The sequence below is a fragment of the Carcharhinus amblyrhynchos genome, chromosome 17 (genome assembly GCF_965287045.1).
Source record: "Carcharhinus amblyrhynchos chromosome 17, sCarAmb.v2.hapA, whole genome shotgun sequence".
NCBI classification, from domain to species: Eukaryota; Metazoa; Chordata; class Chondrichthyes; order Carcharhiniformes; family Carcharhinidae; genus Carcharhinus; species Carcharhinus amblyrhynchos.
In genome coordinates this window covers 2636414-2658930 of record NC_137340.1, presented here as the reverse complement: position 1 = coordinate 2658930, position 22517 = coordinate 2636414, and the positions used below count along the sequence as shown (strand labels likewise).

Below are 22517 nucleotides of genomic sequence, written 5' to 3'. Positions count from 1 at the left end.
CTCTCATTCTTCCAAACTCCAGGCTGTACGGGCCTAAACTGCCCAATCTTTCTTTGATTCCAGAGATGAGGGGTTTGACCTACATTCTAGTGAACCTCTTCTAAACTACCTTCTATGCTACGACATCCCTCCTCAAGTAAGGAAACAAAAGCTGTACGCAATATTCTAATTCCAATCATTCTAATGCTTATCACAGCAGTAGCAACATTTCACTACTTCCATATCCTATTCCTTTAGCAATAGATGCCAAGATTCTATTTGTCTTTCTTATTACCTGCTGCATATTAGTTTTCTGCGATTCGTATAAGAAAACACACATATCCCTCTTCACTGAAGCACTCTGAAGTTTCTGAAGCAGACAGATCTTACCACTGCATCAAGATCATTTATTCTCCATTCAGAAGAACGGCAAACATATTTCTTTCCCAATGAAAGTAGTGAAGCAAAGAGGGAGAACTATCCAATTATACAGGCTAACTAGGAGCAATTGATTGGATTTCTGACACAAAGTCCTCAAAATACTTTATTTCATGAATAAAATGTGCTTCTATATTGATGCTTTGTCCCCCATTATTTCACTGTTACAACACCACAATCTTCCAGTTACTGTTAGTTCCAGACTAGGTTGGTTTTTTTAAGAACAAGATTAACACTTTAAATTCCCTGATCTGAGTAGCTGAGGAGTCGTAGAATCATAGAGCAATACACCACGGAAACAGGTTCTTCAGCACAACCAGTCCATGTCAACCATGGTGCCCTCCCAGTTATTGCCAATTGCCCAAATTTGGCTCATCTCCCTCTAATCCTTTTCCATCCATGTACTTATCCAAATGCTTTTTAAATGTTGCTGTTGTATCTGCTTCAACCACTTTCTCTGGCAGCTCATTCCATAAACGCACCACAATCTGCATGAAGAAGTTGCCTCTCAGGTCCCTTTTAAATCTTTTCCCTCTCACTTTAAACCTAAGCCCTCTAGTTTTCATTTCCTCTTCCCTGGGAAATAGGCTATGGGCTTACCTATACCTCTGTAATGCTTGTAGCATCTGTATCTTGGAACACTGAGCTGCCAGTCCTGCCTTTCTCTTAGCCATGTTTCTGTTATGGCAATAATTTCTTAGTCCCCAGAAGCAATCCACGCTCTGAGCTCGTCTGTCTTGTACATTGAAATAAATGCAGTTTAAACCAGGAGTCTTTTCTCTCCCTTTATTGTGCCCCTGGCCATGCTGACTACTAAACTTGCTCTCATTGGATACTGTATTTTTCCTTGACTCCTTGATGGCCCTTCTCTTGCTCCTGACAAACTATTTAGAACATAGAACATAGAACACTACAGCACAAACAGGCCCTTCAGCCCACTAGTTGCACCAATCACTTGTATACCTACTAAGCCATAGACCTATCTATAACCCCCAATCCCATGAGATCCCATGTACTCATCCAGAAGTCTTTTAAAAGACCCCAGCAAGTTCGCCTCCACCACCACTGACGGCAGCCGATTCCATTCACTCACCACCCTCTGAGTGAAAAACTTACCCCTAACATCTCCTCTGTACTTGCTTCCCTGCACCTTAAATCTGTGTCCTCTCGTAGCGACCATTTCAGCCCTGGGAAATAGCCTCCGAGAATCCACCCTATCTATTCCTCTCAACATCTTATAAACCTCTATCAGGTCGCCTCTCAACCTTCCTCTCTCCAAGGAGAAGAGTCCCAGCTCCCTCAACCTATCTTCATAAGGCATGCCTCCCAATCCAGGCAACATCCTTGTAAATCTCCTCTGCACCCTTTCAATAGCTTCCACGTCCTTCCTATAGTGAGGCGACCAGGACTGCACACAGGACTCCAAGTGGGGTCTGACAAGGGTCCTATAAAGTTGCAGCATTACCTCCCGACTCCTAAACTCAATCCCTCGATTAATGAAGGCCAGTACACCATACGCCTTCTTGACCACATCCTCCACCTGCGAGGCCGATTTAAGAGTCCTATGGACCCGGACCCCAAGATCCCTCTGCTTTTTTTCAAAAAAAAATCAAACATAACATTTATTGGTCAATACAGTAGAAAATGTTTTCTACACTTACACAGACCAAACAAGGGATTTCAAATAAATAGAAAAAAGGTGTGTACTTGGAGAACATTTTCATCCCCTTGACAACTTGAATCTCCCAATCAAGTTCTCCTTCTGGATAGTTCGTGCTGAACTGCAATGGAAAGTACTGAGCCTTTTAGAATGTTCAGTCCACTCATGAAAATTGTGCACATACATTCAAGATTTAAGTCTTATCATTCAGAGAGGATTTTCCCAAATTTAACCCCTCCCGGGTAGCACTAAGACTCACGAATGGTGTTGAATATTGTGCAATCATCAGCAAACTGCTCTTTCTCTGACCTTACAATAGAAGGAAGGTCATTGATGAAGCATATAAAGATAACTGGACCTAGGATGCTACCTTGAGGAATTCCTGTAGTGATATCTTGAGACTGAGATGGTTGACCTTCAACAATCACAACCAACTTTACTCTATGAACTGCATGCTCATCTGCATAGCATGCAAGAAACAAAACTTTTCGCTACACACCAATACATGTGACAATAATAAATCAGATCGAAACCATTTGCCTTTGTACCAGGTACGATTCCAACCTGTGGAGTTTCCCCCGTTTCTTACTGATTCCAGTTTTGCCAGGGTTCCTAGATGCCACACTTAGCACAGTTAGCTTTGGCTATAGGGTGACATAGGTTGATATCTGAATATTAAAGGGTATGTGACATTTAAGAAGTGGAGGGATGTCTCTGTTAATTAATGATGGTATTAGCATGTTAGAAAGCAATGACCTAAGTTCAGGAAATCAGGACGTAGAAACAGTTTGGGTAGGAATCAGAAGTGATAACAGGTAGGAAGTCACTTGTGGGACTTGTGCACAAGTCCTCTAACAGTAAGCACACAGTAGGATGGGTATAAAAGAAAGAAATAATGGAAGTTTGTCATAAAAATAGGGTGATAAACATAGGAGATTTTAATCTGCATATAGATAGGGAAAACCAGATAAGCAAAGATAGCCTAACTGAGGAATCCATAGAATGCTTTCGGGATAGTTTCTTACAGTAAGTTTTGGCACCAGATTAAGAAAACAGAGAACCGACCTGGTGTTGTGCAATGAGGCAGAATTAATTAATGATCTCCTAGTGAAGGTGGCCCTATAAATAGCAATGGTCATAATATGATTGAATTTGACATTCAGTTTGAGGCTTAGAAGAATGAGTTCAAGGCTAGTATTTTAAACTTATATAAAGGCAACTATGAGGGCATAAAAACAGAGGTAGCTGAAGTGAACTGGCATCTTTGGTTAAAAAATAGGTCAACAGAGATGTAATGGCAGAAATTTAAGGGGACATTCCATAATACAAAAATAGATAAACTCCAATGAGAAAGAAAAATTTCAAGGGGAGGATCCACTGTCCACTTAAAGAAAAAGCATATAATTGCACAAAGATGGGGGAAGGTCAGAAGACTGAACAGAATTTACAAAACAGCAAAGGATGACCAAAATAAAAAAAAGAACACAAGGGAAAGCTAGCTAGAAATAGAAAGACTGATAATAAGAGTTTCTATAGATATTAAAAAAAACAAGTTAACAAAGTGAGTGTTGGTCTAATAGGAAGTTAGCCTGGGGATTTAATAATGGCAAATGAGGAGATGAATTGAATTGCTATTTGTATTGGTCGACACTATACACCATACAGGATATGGGCGGCACGGTAGCACAGTGGTTAGCACTGCTGCTTCACAGCTCTGGGGACCTGGGTTCGATTCTGGACTTGAGTCACTGTGTGGAGTTTGCACATTCTCCTCGTGTCTGCGTGGGTTTCCTCCGGGTGCTCCGGTTTCCTCCCACAGTCCAAAGATGTGCGGGTTAGGCTGATTGGCCATGCTAAAATTGCCCCTTAGTGTCCTGAGATGTGTAGGTTAGAGGGATATCAGGGTGGGGCCTGGGTGGGATTGTTGTCAGTGCAGACTCGATGGGCCGAATGGCCTCCTTCTGCACTCTGGGGTTTCTATTCTATTCTCAGTAACATCCCAGAAATAGTTGTAAATCAGGAATGGGAAGGGAGGGAGGAACTCAAGAAAATTACAATTACCAGACAACTGGTAGTGTATAAATCATTCAAGCTGTGGATCCCTAGGTTCTGACAGACTTCATCCTAGGATCTTAAATGATGTGGCTAGTGAGATAGCTGACGCATTAGTTTTAATTTTCTAAAATGCCCTACATTTGAAGAGTCACAGAATTGTTATGGTACAGGAGGCCATTTGGCCCATCATATCTGCACTGGCTCTTCAAACAAGCATCATGACTCAGTACCATTCCCCTGCCTTTTCCTTTTATCCCTGCATATCGTTTATATTCACATAATCATGTAACGCCCTCTTGAATGTCTCGATTAACCTGCTTCCACCACACTTCTAGGTACTGCATTCCAGCCCCGAATCACTTGCTATGCATGAAGCTTTTTCTTGCATCACATTTGTTCCTTTTGCTTTAAATCTGTACCCTCTCATTCTTAACCTTTATACAAGCGGAAGCAGTTTCTCTCTATCTACTCTGTCCAGCCCCCTCATGATCTTGAACATCTCTATCAAATCTCTTCTTAGCCTTCTTCTTTCCAAGGATCACAGTCCCAACCGCTCCAATCTACCCTCATAACTCAAGTTTCTCCTTCCTGGAACCATACTTGCAAACCTCTTCTGCACTCTATCCAACAAATTCACATTCTTCCTATAGTGTGGTTCCCAGAACTGTACATAATATTCCAGCTGAGGTCTAACTAGTATCCTGTATAAGTTCAGCATAACATCCTTGTACTTTATGTACCTATTAATAAAACCCAGAAACAGGTTTTATTAACTGCCTTCTCCACCTGTCCTGCCATCAATGATTATATACACCTCGATCTCTCTGTTCTTGCACCCCTTTAAGAATTTACTCCTTATTTTATATTGTTCCATTAGATTGGAAAGTAGTGAATGTAACTCCTTCATCTAAAAACGGAAGATGCAGAAAACAGGAAACTACAGGCCAGTTAGCTTAACGTCTGTCATAGGGAAAAGACTAGAAGTTATTGTTAAAGGTGCTATAGCAGGGCACTTGAAATAGTTTGGCATACTCAGGCAGAATCAACATGATTTTGTGAAAGGGAAATCATGTTTAACCTATTTATTGGAGTTCTTTTGGGTAAAGGGGAACAAGTGGATATACTGTAGTTGGATTTTCAGAAAGCATTTGATAAGGTGCCAACTCAAAGGTTATTGCAAAAAGCAAAAGCTCATGATGTAGGTGTAACTTACTGGCATGGATAGAAAATTTGATAGTTAACAGGAAACAGAGTAGGCATAAATGGGCCCTTTTCAATGAGTAGTATGACACAAGAGTTAGTGCTGCAACCTCAACTTTTTACATTTTATATAAATAACTTGGATGAACAGACCAAAGTTTTGGTTGCTCAAGCTGATAACATGAAGATAGATAAAATAAGACAGAAGAAGTTACAAAAGTATATAGGTAGGTTAAATGAGTGGACAAAGACCTAACTATTAGAGCCTACTGTGGAAAATAATGAAATTTAAAGAAGCATATTATCTAAATAGTGAGAGATTGCAGAACTCCAAGATGCAGAGGCATATAGGAGTCCCGGGCATGAATCCAAAAGGCTAGCGTGCAGGTAAAATAAGTAATTAGGAAAGTTAATAGGATGTTATCAATCATTATGAGGGAATTGAATACACAAGTTAGACAGGCTATGCTTTAGTTATACAGGTATTGTTTAAAGTTTGAACTAATACCTGGACTGAGCAGGGTGTCTTATGATCTGTCTTATGAGGAATGGTTGGACCGGCTTTTTTTTTATTCATTTGTTGGATATGGGTGTTGCTGGTTAGTCAGCATTTATTGCCCATCCATAGTTGGCCTTGAACTGAGTGGCTTGCTCAGCCATTTCAGAGGGTAGTTGAGAGTCAACCACATTGCTGTGGCTCTGGAGTCACAAATAGGCCAGACTGGTAAGGACTGCAGATTTCCTTCACTAAAGGATATTAATGAACCAGAAAGGACTTATGTGCATTAGAGTTTAGAACAGCAAGAGATGACTTGATTGAAACATACAAAATCCTGAAGGGTCTTGAAAGGGTCGATGTGGAGAGAATGTTTCCTCTGGTATTGGGAGCCATTGTTTAAAAATAAGGGGCCACACATTTTTGATCTGATTCATTATTGTCACATGTATTAGAATACAGTGAAAAGCATTGTTTCTTGCATGCTACACAGTCAAAGCATTTCCTTGAAGGAAAGGAGAAAGGGCAGAATGTAATGTTACAGACATAGCTAAGGTGTAGAGAAAAGTCAACTTAATAAGGTCAACTTCAAAAGTCTAATGGCAGCAGGGAAGAAGTTGCACTCGAATCGGTTGGTACGTATCTTCAGACTTTTGTATCTTTTTCCCGACGGAAGAAAGCGGAAGAGAGTATGTCCGGGGTGTATGAGGTCCTTTATTATGTTGGCTGCTTTTCCAAGGCAGCAGGAAGTGTAGACAGAGTCAATGGATGGGAGGCTGGTTAGGACAGAGATAAGGAGAATTTTTTTTTATCTCAGGGAGTTGAGTCTTTGAAACTCTCTTCCTCAAAAGGCAGTGAAAGCAGAGTCTGAATATTTTTAAGGCAGTGATAGCTAAATTCTTGATAAGCAAGGGGTGAAAGGCTATCGGGGTAAGTAGGAAAACAGAGCTGAGGTTACAATTGCATAAGCCATGATCTCATTGAATGGCAGAGTGGACTCAAAGGGCTGATTTGAGCCTACTCCTGCTTCTAATTCATATGTTTGTATGGATATCATTAAGGTTTGGGCTCTTAAGTGCCATAGAAGTGCTAGGCATTGGCCATCTCCAACATGAGATAATTCAATCATCTTACCTTGACATTCAATGGCATTACCATTGTACGATCCCTGACTATCAACATCTTGGTTAATGGCATTAACCAGAAACTAAATTGGACCAGCTATATAAATACTGTTGCTATAGTAGCAGGTCAGAATCTGGGAATTCTGCAGGGAGCAACTCATCTTCTGACTCCTCAAGGCCTGTCCACCATTTACAAAGCACAAGTCGGCAATGTGATGGAATAAGCTCCATTTGCCTCAATGATTACAAGTCCAACACCATTTAATGATACCATTCAGGACAAAGCAGCCCACTTGATTGGCATCCTATTTGTTACTTTAATCCTTCATTCCTTCCACCACTAATGCATAGTGGCAGCAGTGTTTGCCAACTACAAGATATGTTGCAGGAATTCGCCATGGCTGTTTCAACAGCACCTTCCAATCCCATAACCTCTACCATAAGAACATAAGAACATAAGAAATAGGAGCAGGAGTAGGCCAACTAGCCCCTCGAGCCTGCCCCACCATTCAATAAGATCATGGCTGATCTGTCGCGGCTCAGTTCCACATTCCCGCCCTCTCCCCATAACCCTTAATCCCCTCTCTCATCAAAAACCCATCAACCCGCGCCTTAAAAATATTTAGCGAGGCAGCCTCCACCACTTCAACGGGCAGAGAATTCCGGAGATTCACCACCCTTTGAGTGAAGAAGTTCCTCCTCAACTCTGTTCTAAACCGCCCCCCCTTTATCTTGAGGCTGTGCCCCCTAGTCCTACTATCCTTTATGACCGGGAAGAGTCTCTCCACCTCTATCCTATCCATCCCATTCATCATCTTATACGTCTCAATGAGATCTCCCCTCATTCTTCTAAACTCTAACGAGTACAAGCCTAATCTATTCAGCCTCTCCTCATAGCTCAACCCCCTCAACTCCGGCATCAGCCCAGTAAACCTCCTCTGCACTCCCTCCAAGGCCAAAATATCCTTGCGTAAGTACAGCGCCCAAAACTGCACACAGTACTCCAGCTGCGGCCTCACCAATGCCCTATACAGCCGCAGCAAGACCTCCCTACTTTTATATTCAATCCCCCTCGCGATGAAGGCCAGCATCCCATTCGCCTTCCTGACCACCTGCTGGACCTGCAAGCTGGGTTTTTGCGACTCATGCACAAGGACCCCGAGGTCCCTCTGCACCGTCGCCTGCTGCAGTTTTTCTCCACGTAAGTAATAATCCTTCCTACCATTATTCCTACCAAAGTGGACCACCTCGCACTTGCCAACATTAAATTCCATTTGCCATTTCCTGGCCCATTCGCTCAGCCTATCTAGATCCTTCTGTAGACTCTCCCCACCCTCCGCACAATTTGCCTTTCCACCAATTTTGGTGTCATCAGCAAATTTCGACACCCTACACTCGGTTCCCTCCTCCAGATCATCTATATAAATGGTAAATAGCTGAGGCCCCAGCACCGACCCCTGGGGCACTCCACTAGTCACCATCCGCCAATCCGATTAGCACCCATTGACCCCCACTCTCTGCCTCCTATTTGACAACCAGTCCTCTATCCACGCTAACACCCTACCCCCAACTCCATGCCCCCTGACCTTCTGCAATAACCTTTTGTGAGGTACCTTGTCAAACGCCTTCTGAAAATCAAGAAAGACCACATCCACCGGCTCTCCTCTATCCACCGCCCTAGACACATCCTCATAGAACTCCAGTAAATTTGTCAGACACGACTTCCCTTTAACGAAACCGTGCTGTGTCTGCTCTGTCAAGCAGTTCCCCTCAAGATGCCTCGCTATGGATGAAAGGGGATTGGTTTAGGTTAGAGGGTCATTGTTTTTTAACTGGTCAGCGCAACATCGTGGGCCGAAGGGCCTGTTCTGCGCTGTAATGTTCTATGTTCTATTTCCTCCTTGATGACGGATTCTAACATCTAGAAGGATGAAGGCAGTAAATGCATGGGAGTACCTGTTAATATTGGAATCATGCTCTGATGGAACAAAGCAGCTGTCATTAAATCGGGGAAAGATTAGGGAATTATTTCAGGTATATAACAATTAGTTACCAATGTAGGAAAGGAAAAGGGGAGACTATTCTCTTGTGAATAAACCTATGTTAAGTAAAAGACTGGCTCCAGTTTCATCCTCTACTCAATATACAAACAATGTCTTTAATACACCACCACCTGCAAGTTCCCCTCTAAGCCATACACCATCCTGACTTGGAACTATAATGCTGCCTCTTCATTGTCATTGTTACAATCCTGAAACTTCCTTCCTAACAGTACCGTGGTGAATCTACATAATATGGACTGCAGTAGCTCGAGAAGACAGCTCATCACCACCATCTCAAGGGCAATTAGGGTTGGGAAATAAATGCTGGCCTAGCCAGCGATGCCCACATCTTGTAAATAAATTTTTAAAAATTATCAAAAAGTGCTTCATAATTCTTAATCTTCTGTCACTATCCATACACATAGGCAAATGTGGTTAGCTGACTTGCACAGTATAAGGCTCTGATTCAACACACCAAGAAATAACTGGCATTACAAGTAATGCCAGTTCTTCTGTATCTGGTGGTAATGGTTGAAGGAGATAAGTCGGCCAGGGTAGTGAGAGACCTTCCTTTCTTCAGATCACTTGGCACTTTTTGAAATGTGAAAAGGCAGAGTAATTCTCAGATTAACATTTTATCCAAGACATAGAAGGAAAGATAATAACATAGGCTTTAAAAACCTTTGGTTAAAGTTATCAGTACCATCATCCAAAAGAGGCTGAGATGGTGGGGCCCAGTCAAAGAGCTCAGTCCATGTTTAACATGTTTGAATCAGTCTGAAAACGTTTGAAAATCACTGTCCTAGAACATCTAATGCAAACTGAAACGGTACTGACCAAGTTTAAGTGTCTTTTCCAAAGCAGATGAATAGACATAAATGAACAGATTATTCTGCAGAAACACGATGCAATGTCTGTCATCAGGCAATTAAAAAAATTTCATAACAAATAGCCAATTATGTTTGATGAGCAGGAGCTGCGTACTTACATGAAGATTTTCCGATCTTGGATGAATAATGTAACAGCTGACACAGTGCTAAAGCACTCATAGGTAGTAAGGAAATGGAAAGAACCAACCCTACAATATAAGAAGTACAAAAATCAGTCAACTTCATTGAAAATCTGTAATAAACCTAACAAATGCATGTTTTCGGCTGGGAATATTTATTGGGAAATATTTTCTATTCCCCTTTCCTGGTATTTACAACATTTACTTTTGTCCTAGTAAATACCTTGAAAGATTCCTATTAGTTGGACATTAAGTAAGAAAAGGGGGATTGCCTCAACTTTCAGGTGGGGGCTCAGGGGTTAATAGCATATTACACCTACTAGAAATTGAGTGGCTAGGCCAAAAAACTGGTCAACCCCCTCATTCCCATGATTGTTATTGTAATGACTGTGCAACCTCAATCTCCGTTTCAATGCAAGCATCCTCTGCAAACCCCAGGGTTTTACATTGAGGAACCAGTGAGGGATTGGACTATCTTTGATTTAGCGTAATAAGAAAGAATCCATCAATAACTTTACGGTAAAGAAGCCTTTGGAAAAGAATGACCATAATGTGATAGAAAAATTTCACATTCAGTTTCTGTGATATAGTTTATTCTGAAACTAGACTCTTAAATCTGAAAAACGAAATCATGAAGCTATGAGGGGCAAGTTAGCTATAGTGGATTGGGAAAATATATTGAAAGGTTTGAGGATAGACAATGGTTAGTATTTAAAGAAACACTACAGTCCACAACAAATATACTTTATTTTATTTATTTGTGTCACAAGCAGGCTTACATTAACATTGCAATGAAGTTACTGTGAAAATCTCCTAGTCGCCACACTCCAGTGCCTGTTCAGGTACACTCAGGGAGAATTTAGCATGACCAACGCACCTAGCTAGCACGTCTTTTGGACTATGGGAGGAAATTGGAGCATCTGGAGGAAACGCATACAGACATGGGAGAAGGTGCAAAGTCCACACAGATAGTCACCCAAGCCAGGAATTGAACATGTGTCCGTAATGCTGTGTGAGGCAGCAGTACTAACCATTGTGCCACCGTGCCACTCCACACATTCCTCAAAGTTACAAACCACTCTAAAGGAAAGGTAAATCAACCATGGTTCATTGCATTGAATCAAAGCAAGTGGCTTACGACAAAATCAACAAGTGATAAGCTTTTGGGAGCACTTTTGGGAGCATTTAGTCCAGCAAAGGAATACCTGATTAAGAAACTGATTAAGAAGTAGAAAAGGGAATATGAATGCAAGCTAGTGAGGAACATAAAGACAGATACAAGATTCTTTAGATATGTGAAAATGAAAAGATTAGCAGGGCTAAGTGTGGCTCTATTACAGGTGAAGACAGGAGAATTTATAAGGGAGCACAGAGAAAAGGTGGAGAAAGTAAACAGTTACTTTGCATTAGTCTTCAGGGACGAAGATACAGAAAATCTCCCAGAAATACCAGGCAACCAAGAGACTTGTGAAACTGAGGAACTAAAAGGAAGTAGTATTAGTAAAGAGGCACTACTTGAACTGGATTGAAGTTGATGAATTCCCTGGACCAGATGAGCTTCATCACAGAGTGTTGAAAGATGTGGAAGATAATGGTTACATTGATGGTTGTCTTTCAAAATGCTATAGATTCTGGAAAGTTCTCTGAAGACCAGAAAATAGCAAATGTAATTCCACTATTTAAGAAGGGAGGAAGAGAGAGAACTGCAGACCTGATAGTCTGACATCATAGAAGGGAAAATGTTAGAATCTGTTATAAAGGATGTGATAACTCGACATATAGAAAAGAATGGTAAAATTGGACAGGGTCAACATGGATTTACGAAAGAGAAATCATGTTTCCTAAACTTTTTGGAATTTTTTGCGGATGTGGTATATTTGGATTTTCAGAAGGCTTTTGATAAGGTCCCACACAGAAAGCTAGTAACTAAAACTAGAATGGTAGGAATGGGAGAAATATTCTACTATGGATTGAAAATTGGTTAGAGCTAGAGAAATAAACAAGTCATTCTCAACACGATACCAGTGTGGTCCTACGTAAACGATTTGGATGTGGGGATCAGTTGTAATGTTTCTAAATTTGCTGATGACTCCCAAATGGGTTGGGATGAATACTGTAAAGAATGATGCAAGGAGGCTTCAGGGAAGACAGTGGATAGGCAATGGCAAGCATTTAAAGAATGAATAGGTGAACTCCAGAAGTTGTTTATTCCTGCTTGGTACAAGAGTGGTAAGGGAATTGTGGCCAAACATAGTTTACAAGGGAAATCAGAGACAGTATCAGAATCAAGGAAGAAGCATACACCTTGACAAGAAAAAGCAATAGGCCTGAGGACTGGAAGGAATTTAAAATTCAGCAAAGGAGGACCAAGGGATTGATTAAGAAGGAAAAAATGGAGTATGAAAGTAAGCTAGCAGGGAACATAAAAACTGACTGTAAAACTTTTTGACAAAAACGAATGTAGGCCCCTTACAGTCAAATTTGGACTTTGCTTCAGTCTTCACAAAGGAAGACATGAATAATGTACCAGAAGTGCTGAGAGAAAAATGTTTTAGTGAGGAGTTGAAAGAAATTAGTATTAGTACAGAAATGATTTTGGGGAAACTGGTGGAATTGAAGGTGCGTAAATCTCCAGGTCCTGATAATCTTCATCCCAGAGTATTTAAGGAATACTGTGTACAGTTCTGGTCACCCTCTTATAAAAAGGATATTATTAAACTAGAAAAGGTGTGCAGAAAAGATTTACTAGGATGCTATCGGGACTTGATGGTTTGAGTTATAAGGAGAGGCTAGATAGACTGGGACTTTCTTCTCTGGAGCATAGAAGGCTGAGGGATGATCTTACAGAGGTCTTTAAAATAATGAGTGGCATAGATCAGCTAGATAGTCAATATCTTTTCCCAAAGGTAGAGGAGTCTAAAACTAGAGGGCATAGGTTTAAGGTAAGAGAGGAGAGATATATAAGGTTCCAGAGAGGCACTTGTTTCACAGTGAGGGTGCTGAGTGTCTGGACAAGCTGCGAGAGGTAGTAGTAGAGGTGGGTGCAATTTTGTCTTTTAAAAAGCATTTAGACAGTTACATGGGTAAGATGGGTATAGAGGGATAGGGACCAAATGCGGGCAATTAGGACTAATTTCAGGGTTGAAAAAAAGGGCGGCATGGACAAGAAAGGGCCCGTTTCCATGCTGTAAATATCTATAACTCTATGATTTATGTACAAGAACCCCCAGTCGTGCCAGGCTGCAGCTTTCTGCAGTCTTCCTCCATTTACCAAAGTGCGTAAGTTCACATTTTCCAACATTATATTCCATCTGCCAAGTTTCTACTTCTGTAAAATCCTCTGTGCCATTGTTCTTCCAGACTTGACTATTTCAATTCTCTCCTGGATGGCCTCCCTGCTTCCACCCTGCATAAACTTAGACTCACCCAAATTTTTATTGTCCATTCCCTAACTTAAACCAAATCAGGTAATGTGTTTAATGGCCTACAATGGCTCCTGTTCTAGCACAACCTTGATTTAAAAACCTCATCCTTGCCTTCAAATCCCTTTGTAGCTGTATGCCTCCCTATTTTTGTAACTGCTTCCAACCCTACATTCCTCTACAGTCTCTATGCTCAAGTTCTGCTGAAATGGAGTTAGAAGCCAGAAATATTTTTTTTTGTATTTCCAAGGTAAAAGATTTTAGAATGGAAACTGCTAAAATAAACATTCATAGCAATTACAGCTGCTTACCTTTGGTGTTGCAAAGCTGATAGTAGCAGAAGGGTGTAAAACATTTACAAAGCTGGTTTCCATTATAAATATGGGCACCAGAATAAATAATTGCCAAAGCCATTGGAAAGTACATGCAGATTAAAGATTTTCTGTATATTATAAATGGATAGAGGGAAAAGTTTATTTATTAGTCACAAGTAGACTTACATTCTCACTGCAATGAAGTTACTGTGAAAATCCCCTAGTCGCCACACTACTGCGCCTGTTCAGGTACACTGAGGGAGAATTTGGCACGGCCAATTCACCTAACCTGCACATCTTTGGACTGTGGGATGAAACCAGAGCACCCGAAGGAAACTCACGCAGACATGGGGAGAATACACAAACTCCACACAGACACTGACCTAAGCCGGGTCCCTGGAGCTGTGAGTCAGCAATGTCAACAACTGTGCTACTGTGCCATCAATTGAATGGATGTATGAATGAAACCATAGGGCTCAAGCCTCCTTAGGATTCTACTAAACTCCTGCCATAACATCATGCTGGCTAAATTCATTAGAAAGCAGTAGGGAACAGGTTACACTGTCCAATTGTCCCTGCAAGATCCTGCTCAGACAAAGCTAGTGACATCAGTTCCCAATGGAAGGGATTCCTTATGGCAAGTTCCTTCACTCTAAGTACCACATGCTGAGGGAGATGAACTATACCAAACTCCATCATAGGTATCCAGACAGTGGAAGTCTAGGCCAATAAAGGCCAACAATGGAAAACAAAAAAAATCTGGATGCAAGGGTGCACGTAATGTAAGCTATGTAGCCACCCATGCAAATAGTAGGCAAATGCCATGTTTTCCAGTTGCACCAATATGCACTAATCAGGCATAAATTAGGTTCACTAACCCTACAAACTTAGGGATCATAGGTGGGATTTTCTAGCCTCACCAGCTTCAGGCGTCATCATGGACAAGATGGCATTCTCATAAGACAAACAAAATGACGAACTGCAAGAAGTTAACAATTTCCTCTTCACAATGACTTTATCTATGTACCTGTTTTGTATTCCACTTGAATCAAGTTTTACTCCAAAATAGATTGCACCAAGAAACAATGCCAGAAGGCTATTTAAAACAACCTGCATCGAGATTACAGGAGCAATGTAAAATAATTTCAGAAAAATATATGTACAAAATTCACATATATATTTAAAATAGTATTTAATTAGTTTGCTTTCAATTCCTCTCACCTCAGCAAAAGATGAGTGGGGGTTTCGGATAAAATTCTTAAATATCCGGTTACTAACCCAGAAAAGTTGATGAAAGAAGCTTGTTGTATATGTAATTGACTGCATTTGTATTTCTTTCATTTCCCTAATACCCCCGTTTCTTTTTATCTTCTTAAGCATTTCCACAATCTCTTGATATTGGCTTGATTTCACATAGGCTTCAGCCAGCTTCTCTGAAAAAGTTTTTTCTTGTTCCACACCCACATAATTTGTGGTTAGACTTTCTGCAAAGAACAAGCATTGAGACAAACCTATAAGCATATTCCTGTATTTTTATTAATACAAGCCTAGTATCAATTAGTACTAATGATAGAAAATGCTGGAAATAATCCGCAAGCATTTGTGGAGAGAAAAACAGAGCTAAGGTTACAGACCTGAAACGTTAACTGGTTTTCCGATGTTGCCTGTTGTGTTTTTCCAGCATTTTCTATTTTATTTCTGTTTTCCTGCATTCCAGTGTTTTGTTTTGGTGTTAATAATCATTGTTTAATGGGAACTTGCAATTACACAGTACTTTTAACACAAAGGAGCATCTTCAAGTACTTCACAACAAAACAGGTATCATATGTTTGTGGAATGATTAGGGAGGGTGACTTGACTTTGAGGTACTTTTCAAACTGGAAAGTTGGACAGATGCTGGTGATTGGGGAAAGTTTTCTGAAGCCCAAGACCAAAACAGAGCAAGTTGAGCCTATGCCCACTGGAGTTTAAAAGAATGAAAATGTGAAAGTTATGATCCTGACAAAACTTGATAGGGTGGATACCGGGAAATGCTTCCTCTTGGACGGGAGACTAGAACTAAGAGTCCAATAGGAGAAGTGTTTGGCTGGTCTCGGGGAGTAAGTAGTCAGTGGGAGGAGGGGGAGTGTCAGGCAGGATTCTGCAGTCAAGGGTGGTTTGCAGTTGGGGGAATGGGAGGCTTTTGGGGATCTGGGGGAGTCAGGGGATCCAGGGGAGTCAGAGGTTTGGTGGGTGGGGACACGGTAGCTAGAGGTTCCCTGGGGGGCCGGGGGTGGAGGGTTGGGAGAGGTGAGTACAATAATTACCCAGGAAACAGGAATGGCTTTAATCCTTCTAATATTTTCTGGGTAACTATTATTGTATGATAGCCACGACCATCCGAAGTCTGTGATTTAAATAAGAATATTAGCTGGTTCCCAGCGCAGGGCACTTGCCCATAGGAAGTGTGAACACTTCTTGGGCACTTGTTATGCAATCCTCACCCAGGAGCTTCTGGGGCGAGGATTGGGGGATGGTGGGGCAGGGAGGCAGGGATTCCCATGCGCATCTTTGATCCCCAGGTACACTGTCCCACAGCTCAGAAGGTATAGATCAACATTTTGTATTTTTCTGTCAATTAAAAATGCATCCAAAACCTTTAGTTTTAGGAGGTGTAATTAATTTAAATGGCTGAAATATTAACATACCTGAGCTTTCTACTGCATGCTGTTGATTTCCTTTATCATTAGTGACAACTGGACTAAAGTCTCCAGTAATCACATCTAAAAAGAAATCTGCTGGGTTGTTAAAAGTCTCACATTCATAGCCTAAAACAAAGGATACAACACCAATATTTATATTCTGGATTTTCATTACTTTGTCAAGTACTATTTGAATGAAATTCATTACATTTTCTCTCAAATTTTCATCTCCCATTTCCTACTCTGCCACATTCTATTCTATGCTCCTTGGGGCGGGGGAGGGTCTTTTGGGTTCTATGCTCCTTGGTACCTTGTTCTCTCTCCAATCCCAATCATCAATATTTCTCTGCCTCAAACTTGGATTTCTTTGAATGCACCCTCTATTACCTTGCTTGCCTCTTTTGGTTTCTCCAAATGACCCATGGGGTAACTTGCTACATATCCACTTCAGGGGCACAAGGAGGCACAGCGGTTAGCCCTGTTGCCTCACAGTGCCAGGGAGCCAGGTTCAATTCCAGTCTTGGGTCACTGTCTGTGTGGAGTTAGGATAATTGGCCATGCTAAATTGCCCCTTAGTGCCAGGGAGATTAGCAAAGTAAAGTTTATTTATTAGTCACAAGTAAGGCTTATATTAACACTGCAATGAAGTTACTGTGAAATTCGCCTAGTCACCACACTCCACCACATGTTCAGGTCAATGCACCTAACCAACACGTCTTTCAGACTGTGGGAGGAAACCAGAGCACCTGGAGGAATCCTACACACTCAGTGACCCAAACCGGGAATCGAACCTGGGACCCTGGCGCTGTGAGGTAGCAGTGCTAACCACTGTGCCACTGTACCACCTCAGGGAAAATACGGGTGGGACTACAAAGATAGAGTCTGAGTGGATTGCTGTCGGTACAGACTCAATGGACCGAATGGTCTCTTTCTGCCCTGTAGGGATTCTATAATCTCAAATGCTCATCTCCTCTCATGCACCGGTAGACCACTACGTCTGCTGTGGGGTAGGCTGGCTAACCTCCCACCAGTGCTGCTATCATTGTCTTGGATCCTGCAAACAGATCAAGTTACTGTCTATATCTAAACTCACCTGCAGATTATCAGTTCATTCATGGATCAGACCCTTGCCTTCCATGGTTTTATTGTGAACCATTATATTGATATACTGGGTGGAACATTCCACTTTGATGGTGTGGTTGATGATTCTGGAACAATCACCTGTCATACACTGTCCTTGCTTTTCCTTTTGATTGAAGCTACCGCATCCAATTCTGAAGCTTTTATATCTTGCTTTTCATTATAGAACCATCCAAACTGCTGTCGGTGTCAGTGTGATACTCAATATAAAATCGCATCTTCCAAGCCCCGATCCCATTTAGTACGTTCTCCTCCTTTGTGTGCTTCAATATCTATCAGCCTTACCCATAAAGTCATCCTTGTCTATCATTCCCCCAAGGTTCAGTCTGCTTTCCCTATGTATATGCAGCACTGACAAATTTTCAGATAACAAAAGATGTAGAAAAGTAGAAAACAGTGATGAAGATGAAGGACATGTCACCAAATGACCAATCATTTTTGATGTTTCTGCTCAGGCAGTGTATTCTGAACGTGAATGTGAGCACTCAGGCAATCTGCAAGTACAAGCAGCACCTGTGGATCTAGGTAATGAGCAACTCCATTCCAGAAAAACCTCTCAAAAATGGCTGGCTATCAGCTTTCTTCTTTCTCTTGTTAGAATGGACTTAAAAGGGGCACTCTTTACTAGATAAAGTTCAATAGTCATCTGGAGGAGGAGGCAGTGAAAGGTAGATCGTTTTAGAAGCACACTGAATTGCTAAAGTTGCAAGAGGTTTTGCTGTTGGTGACTTGTGATGTTATCCTTTCCTACTGTGAAAAAACTAAATCTATTCACAGTGGCGGAAGGTAATTGTGGAAAGGTTCTATATGGAATTGACGTATCAGTCCCAGAAGTTGATCCATTTGGGGTTTCAATGTTTTAAATGAAGTGATTTATATTTTTTTTCCACTGGATTTCACAAACATTTTCCTGCTGAAGAGATGTTGGCAAATTTGTTGGTTTTTCTTTTTGGCTTGGTATGTTGGCAAGAATGGTTAACCAGAATGATAGGGAGTGGGATAGCTTGATCTTGGTTTCGGACAAAGCTTGGCACAACATTGAGGGCCAAAGGGGCTGTACTGTGCTGTACAGTTCTATATGTTCTAACTGCTTCCACCAGGTCCCTGTTACTTGGTGATGCCTATCCAAGCTACAAAAGTAAGAACATGCAACAGAATCCAATAAATTTGGATAGTGTTGCAAGGCTGTTTCACAGCATTCCCCCAAACGAATCTAGACAATGGAATTTTTATTGATTCAGCTTTTTTATGCTCTTTACGAGGTTTTGCAGTAGAATTGGTCTCACTGCACTCTCTTGCTATTCTCAGCTAGTGGACAGATGTCAGCAACCAAGGGTTAATTGAGGGCTATGTGTTCCTGAAACAAAAGGGCAAGATTCTTAGAGCCCATTCGCCATGGGAGCAAATCCTACCATTGTCACTAACTCTCATGAGAGGCCATAATGGGATTTCCAAGTGAGATGTTCCCAGGCTCTTCCCGATGTCGCAATCAGATTTATGGAAAATAGTGTGCGATGCTAAAAGTCAGATTGGTGCCATTTATTACTGCCGTGAAGCGCATCGTGCCCAAAATGCGATATCCCAGCCTCCGTGGAAATCATCCAGGCTGTCGGGATAGCTTGTGGGGGACAAGGGCTAACTGACAGAGGCAGGGACCCGCCACAGTGAGGCCCACGCTGCCACCCAGTCCATCATTGAGTGGTGCATCGGGCTCCTAAAGATGTGGTTCTACTGTCTGGACCGCTCTGGCAGTGCCCTCCAGTACTACCCCGTGAGGGTCTCCCGCATTATCGTGCCCTGCAGTGTACTCCACAACATGGTGCAACAGCAGTGAGACTTCTTGGAGGAGTAGGAGGGAGACAACGTGGAGGATTGGTAGGAGTAGTAGTCGTCATTGTCGTCGTCGTCGGAGTCGGAGGGAGGTGGCCAAGGACGATGTGGAGGAAGAGACCGAGGATGAGCCGGAGGATTGTGGCAAGGTTTCAGCAGGGTAGGATAGCGAAGGAGGCCCTCATCAAGGTAAAAGTTCTCCAAACAGGAGGCATGGGATCAACCAGCCTCAATCCCCACCCATTAAGCACTCCCCGTGGAAACCTCAAACCACCACCTCTTGTCCAAACTTCCCACTGTGGTTCCCATTGACATCTCACCAGGGTGATGGCCATGTGTTGGCCATGTTAGCAAATTACTAGTCTAGACAGGAGGGTGATGACGACTTGCTAGATGGTATACATTATGATGCCGCCCAGGTGTAATGCAAGTTTGATTCCTACTTGTTTGTGACTGCACATTAGCACCTGGGCTCAAATCTGAGTGAGAGTGGAGGACACAACCATACGGCCCAAATCCCCAGGGCTGGAGTTGTAATGCTGGGGGGAGACAGTCCTAGGGACACTGAGAAATGAGGATGCCATGCCTGGCTGTCACCATGGGCCTACATGACCACATTGCTAGGGAGACTGATGGGGATGTGAGTAGAGGGGTTCAGATTGCTGAGCAGCATTTCTGGAGGAGCACTTGGGGTACCACAGCGTTTAGGGGTTTGGCACAGGTGCTGGGAAATTGGAGTTCCAGATTCAGTGGAATGAAGTGCCTCTCTCCCCCAGGTGCCAATGTGCAGTCACAAACAGATAGGAATCAAACTTGCATTACACCAGGGCGACATCATAATGTGTACCATCTAGCACCTCTATGTGTATGGACATGGATCACATACAGAGGAATCCCAGCTGTGGAATGCAATAACATTTAACAGTGAATATTAACAGTGCATATTACCCTCACCCTGAGCATAGGGCATGCTTTCACCCGTGCCCTTAATCTTACATGGCCTACTTCTATGTCTCAGATGCACATCGGAGGTGGAGAAGGTCAGCTGTGTTCTGCGCCCCGAGGCCGGTGATGCCCTTGGCAGGTGTCCCATGGAGGGGTGGGACCTGGAGGGCTGAATTTCAGATGTCACGGATGTAAGAACATAAGAAATAGGAGCAGGAGTAGGCCATCTAGCCCTTCGAGCCTGCCCTGCCGTTCAACAAGATCATGGCTGATCTGAAGTGGATCAGTTCCACTTGCCCACTTTCTCCCCATAACCCTTAATTCCCTTGTCTATCAGAAACCCATGACTTAAATATATTCAGCGAGGTAGCCTCCACCACTTCAATGGGCAGAGAATTCCAGAGATTCACCACCCTTTGAGTGAAGAAGTTCCTCCTCAACTCCGATCTAAACTGCCCCCCCCCCACCTCATTTTGAGGCTGTGCCCTCCAGTTCTGCTATCCTTTCTAAGCAGGAAGAATCTCTCTACCTCTACCCTATCTATCCTCTTTATTATCTTATATGTCTCTATAAGATCCCCCCTCAGCCTTCTAAACTCCAATGAGTACAGACCCAGTCTATTCAATCTCTACTCATAGTCCAACCCCCTCATCTCCAGTATCAGCCTAGTCAACCTTCTCTGCACTCCCTCCAAGGCCAATATATCCTTCTGCAAATGTGGCGACCAAAACTGCACACAGTACTCCAGCTGCGGCCTCACCAGTACCCCGTACAGTTGCAGCAAGACCTCCCTGCTTTTATATTCTATCCCCCTCGCTATAAAGGCCAGCATCCCATTTGCCTTCTTGATCACCTGCTGCACCTGCAGACTGGGTTTTTTGCGATTCGTGCACAAGGACCCCCAGGTCCCTCTGCACCATAGCATGCTGCAGCTTTTCACCTTTTAAATAATAATCCCTCCTACTATTATTTCTACCAAAGTGGATAACCTCACATTTGCTAACATTATACTCCATGTGCCAGGTCCTCGCCCACTCACTCAGTCTATCCAGATCTCTCTGCAGACTTTCCACACCCTCCACGCAATTTGCTTTTCCACTCATCTTCATGTCATCAGCAAATTTTGTTACTCTACACTCAACCCCCTCCTCCAGATCATCTATATAAATGGTAAACAGTTCAGGCCCCAGCACCGATCCCTGCAGCACTCCTCTAGTCACCAACTGCCAACCAGAATAGCACCCATTGATACCAACTCTCTGCTTCCTGTTAGACAACCAATCCTCTATCCACGCTAACACCTTACCCCCAACTCGGTGCACCCTAACCTTTTGCAGCAACCTTTTGTGAGGCACCTTATTAAACAACTTTTGGAAATCTAAAAACACCACATCCATCGGTTCCCCTCTGTCTACCTCGATGTGTAGCTGTGCCATCTCATTCTGTCCATTGCCCATGAGATCCACCTGTGTCAGGTAGCAGCGACAGCCTGAGCCTCCAAAGTGGAAGGCCCCGGCATGGGCTCCAGCCCCTCCTCCTCCCTCAGGGTACATGGGCCCCTGGATACCTCAGTGGGATAGAGGGGCAGCTGGAGTTAACTGCAGAGGCCTCTGTCATCACCTGACTGCCAGTCTTGGAGGTCCAGCTGCATCTTTCTCACTGTGTGTGAAACCTCTGCGATAGCCCTCTGTGTCTGCACCAGGGTCTCTTTAGCAAGTGCCTTCTGAGACTGAGCTAAGCTCTGGAGCCCCTTAGCGATGGACTGCCGTGACTGGGCCAAGCTCTGGATCCCCTCAGCTCTGGCCTTCTAATCCTGGGCCAAGCTCTGGAGCCCCTCAGCGATGGCCTTATCAAACGACCAAGCTCTGGAGCCCCTCAGAGATGTCCTGCTGTGATTGGGCCAAGCTCTGGGTTCCCTCAGCGATGGCCTGTTGTGACTGGACCAAACTGTTGAAGTCTTCATCCATGGCTCAGTGTCTGGAGCATGCTCCTAGCAATTCATTCATGCCTTGGACCTTGTGACCCATGGTGATGATTTTCTATGGGAAAAAGTCTGACAACACCAGGTTTTAGTCCAACCTATTTATTTGATAATATACTCACAAGTTTTCGGGGTTAGCCCCTTCGTCAGGTGAATGGAGAGTTCTGGCCTCAGACAGAGCATATAAAGCACAGACAGTTT

At 42.8% G+C, this 22517-nt stretch overlaps 1 protein-coding gene across 1 annotated transcript in view; it reads right to left on the bottom strand.

Moving 5' to 3' along the window:
- The window catches only part of LOC145354559 (broad substrate specificity ATP-binding cassette transporter ABCG2-like), a 101001-nt gene that overhangs the window by 24789 nt on the left and 53695 nt on the right, over nucleotides 1-22517 (bottom strand). Inside the window, exons 8-11 of the mRNA XM_080206023.1 lie at nucleotides 16427-16546; nucleotides 14961-15223; nucleotides 14767-14849; nucleotides 9983-10072 (exon numbers count right to left, since the gene is read on the bottom strand). Coding sequence (XP_080062149.1) covers nucleotides 9983-10072; nucleotides 14767-14849; nucleotides 14961-15223; nucleotides 16427-16546 — 556 coding nt within the window. The remainder of the gene's footprint in view (nucleotides 1-9982; nucleotides 10073-14766; nucleotides 14850-14960; nucleotides 15224-16426; nucleotides 16547-22517) is intronic.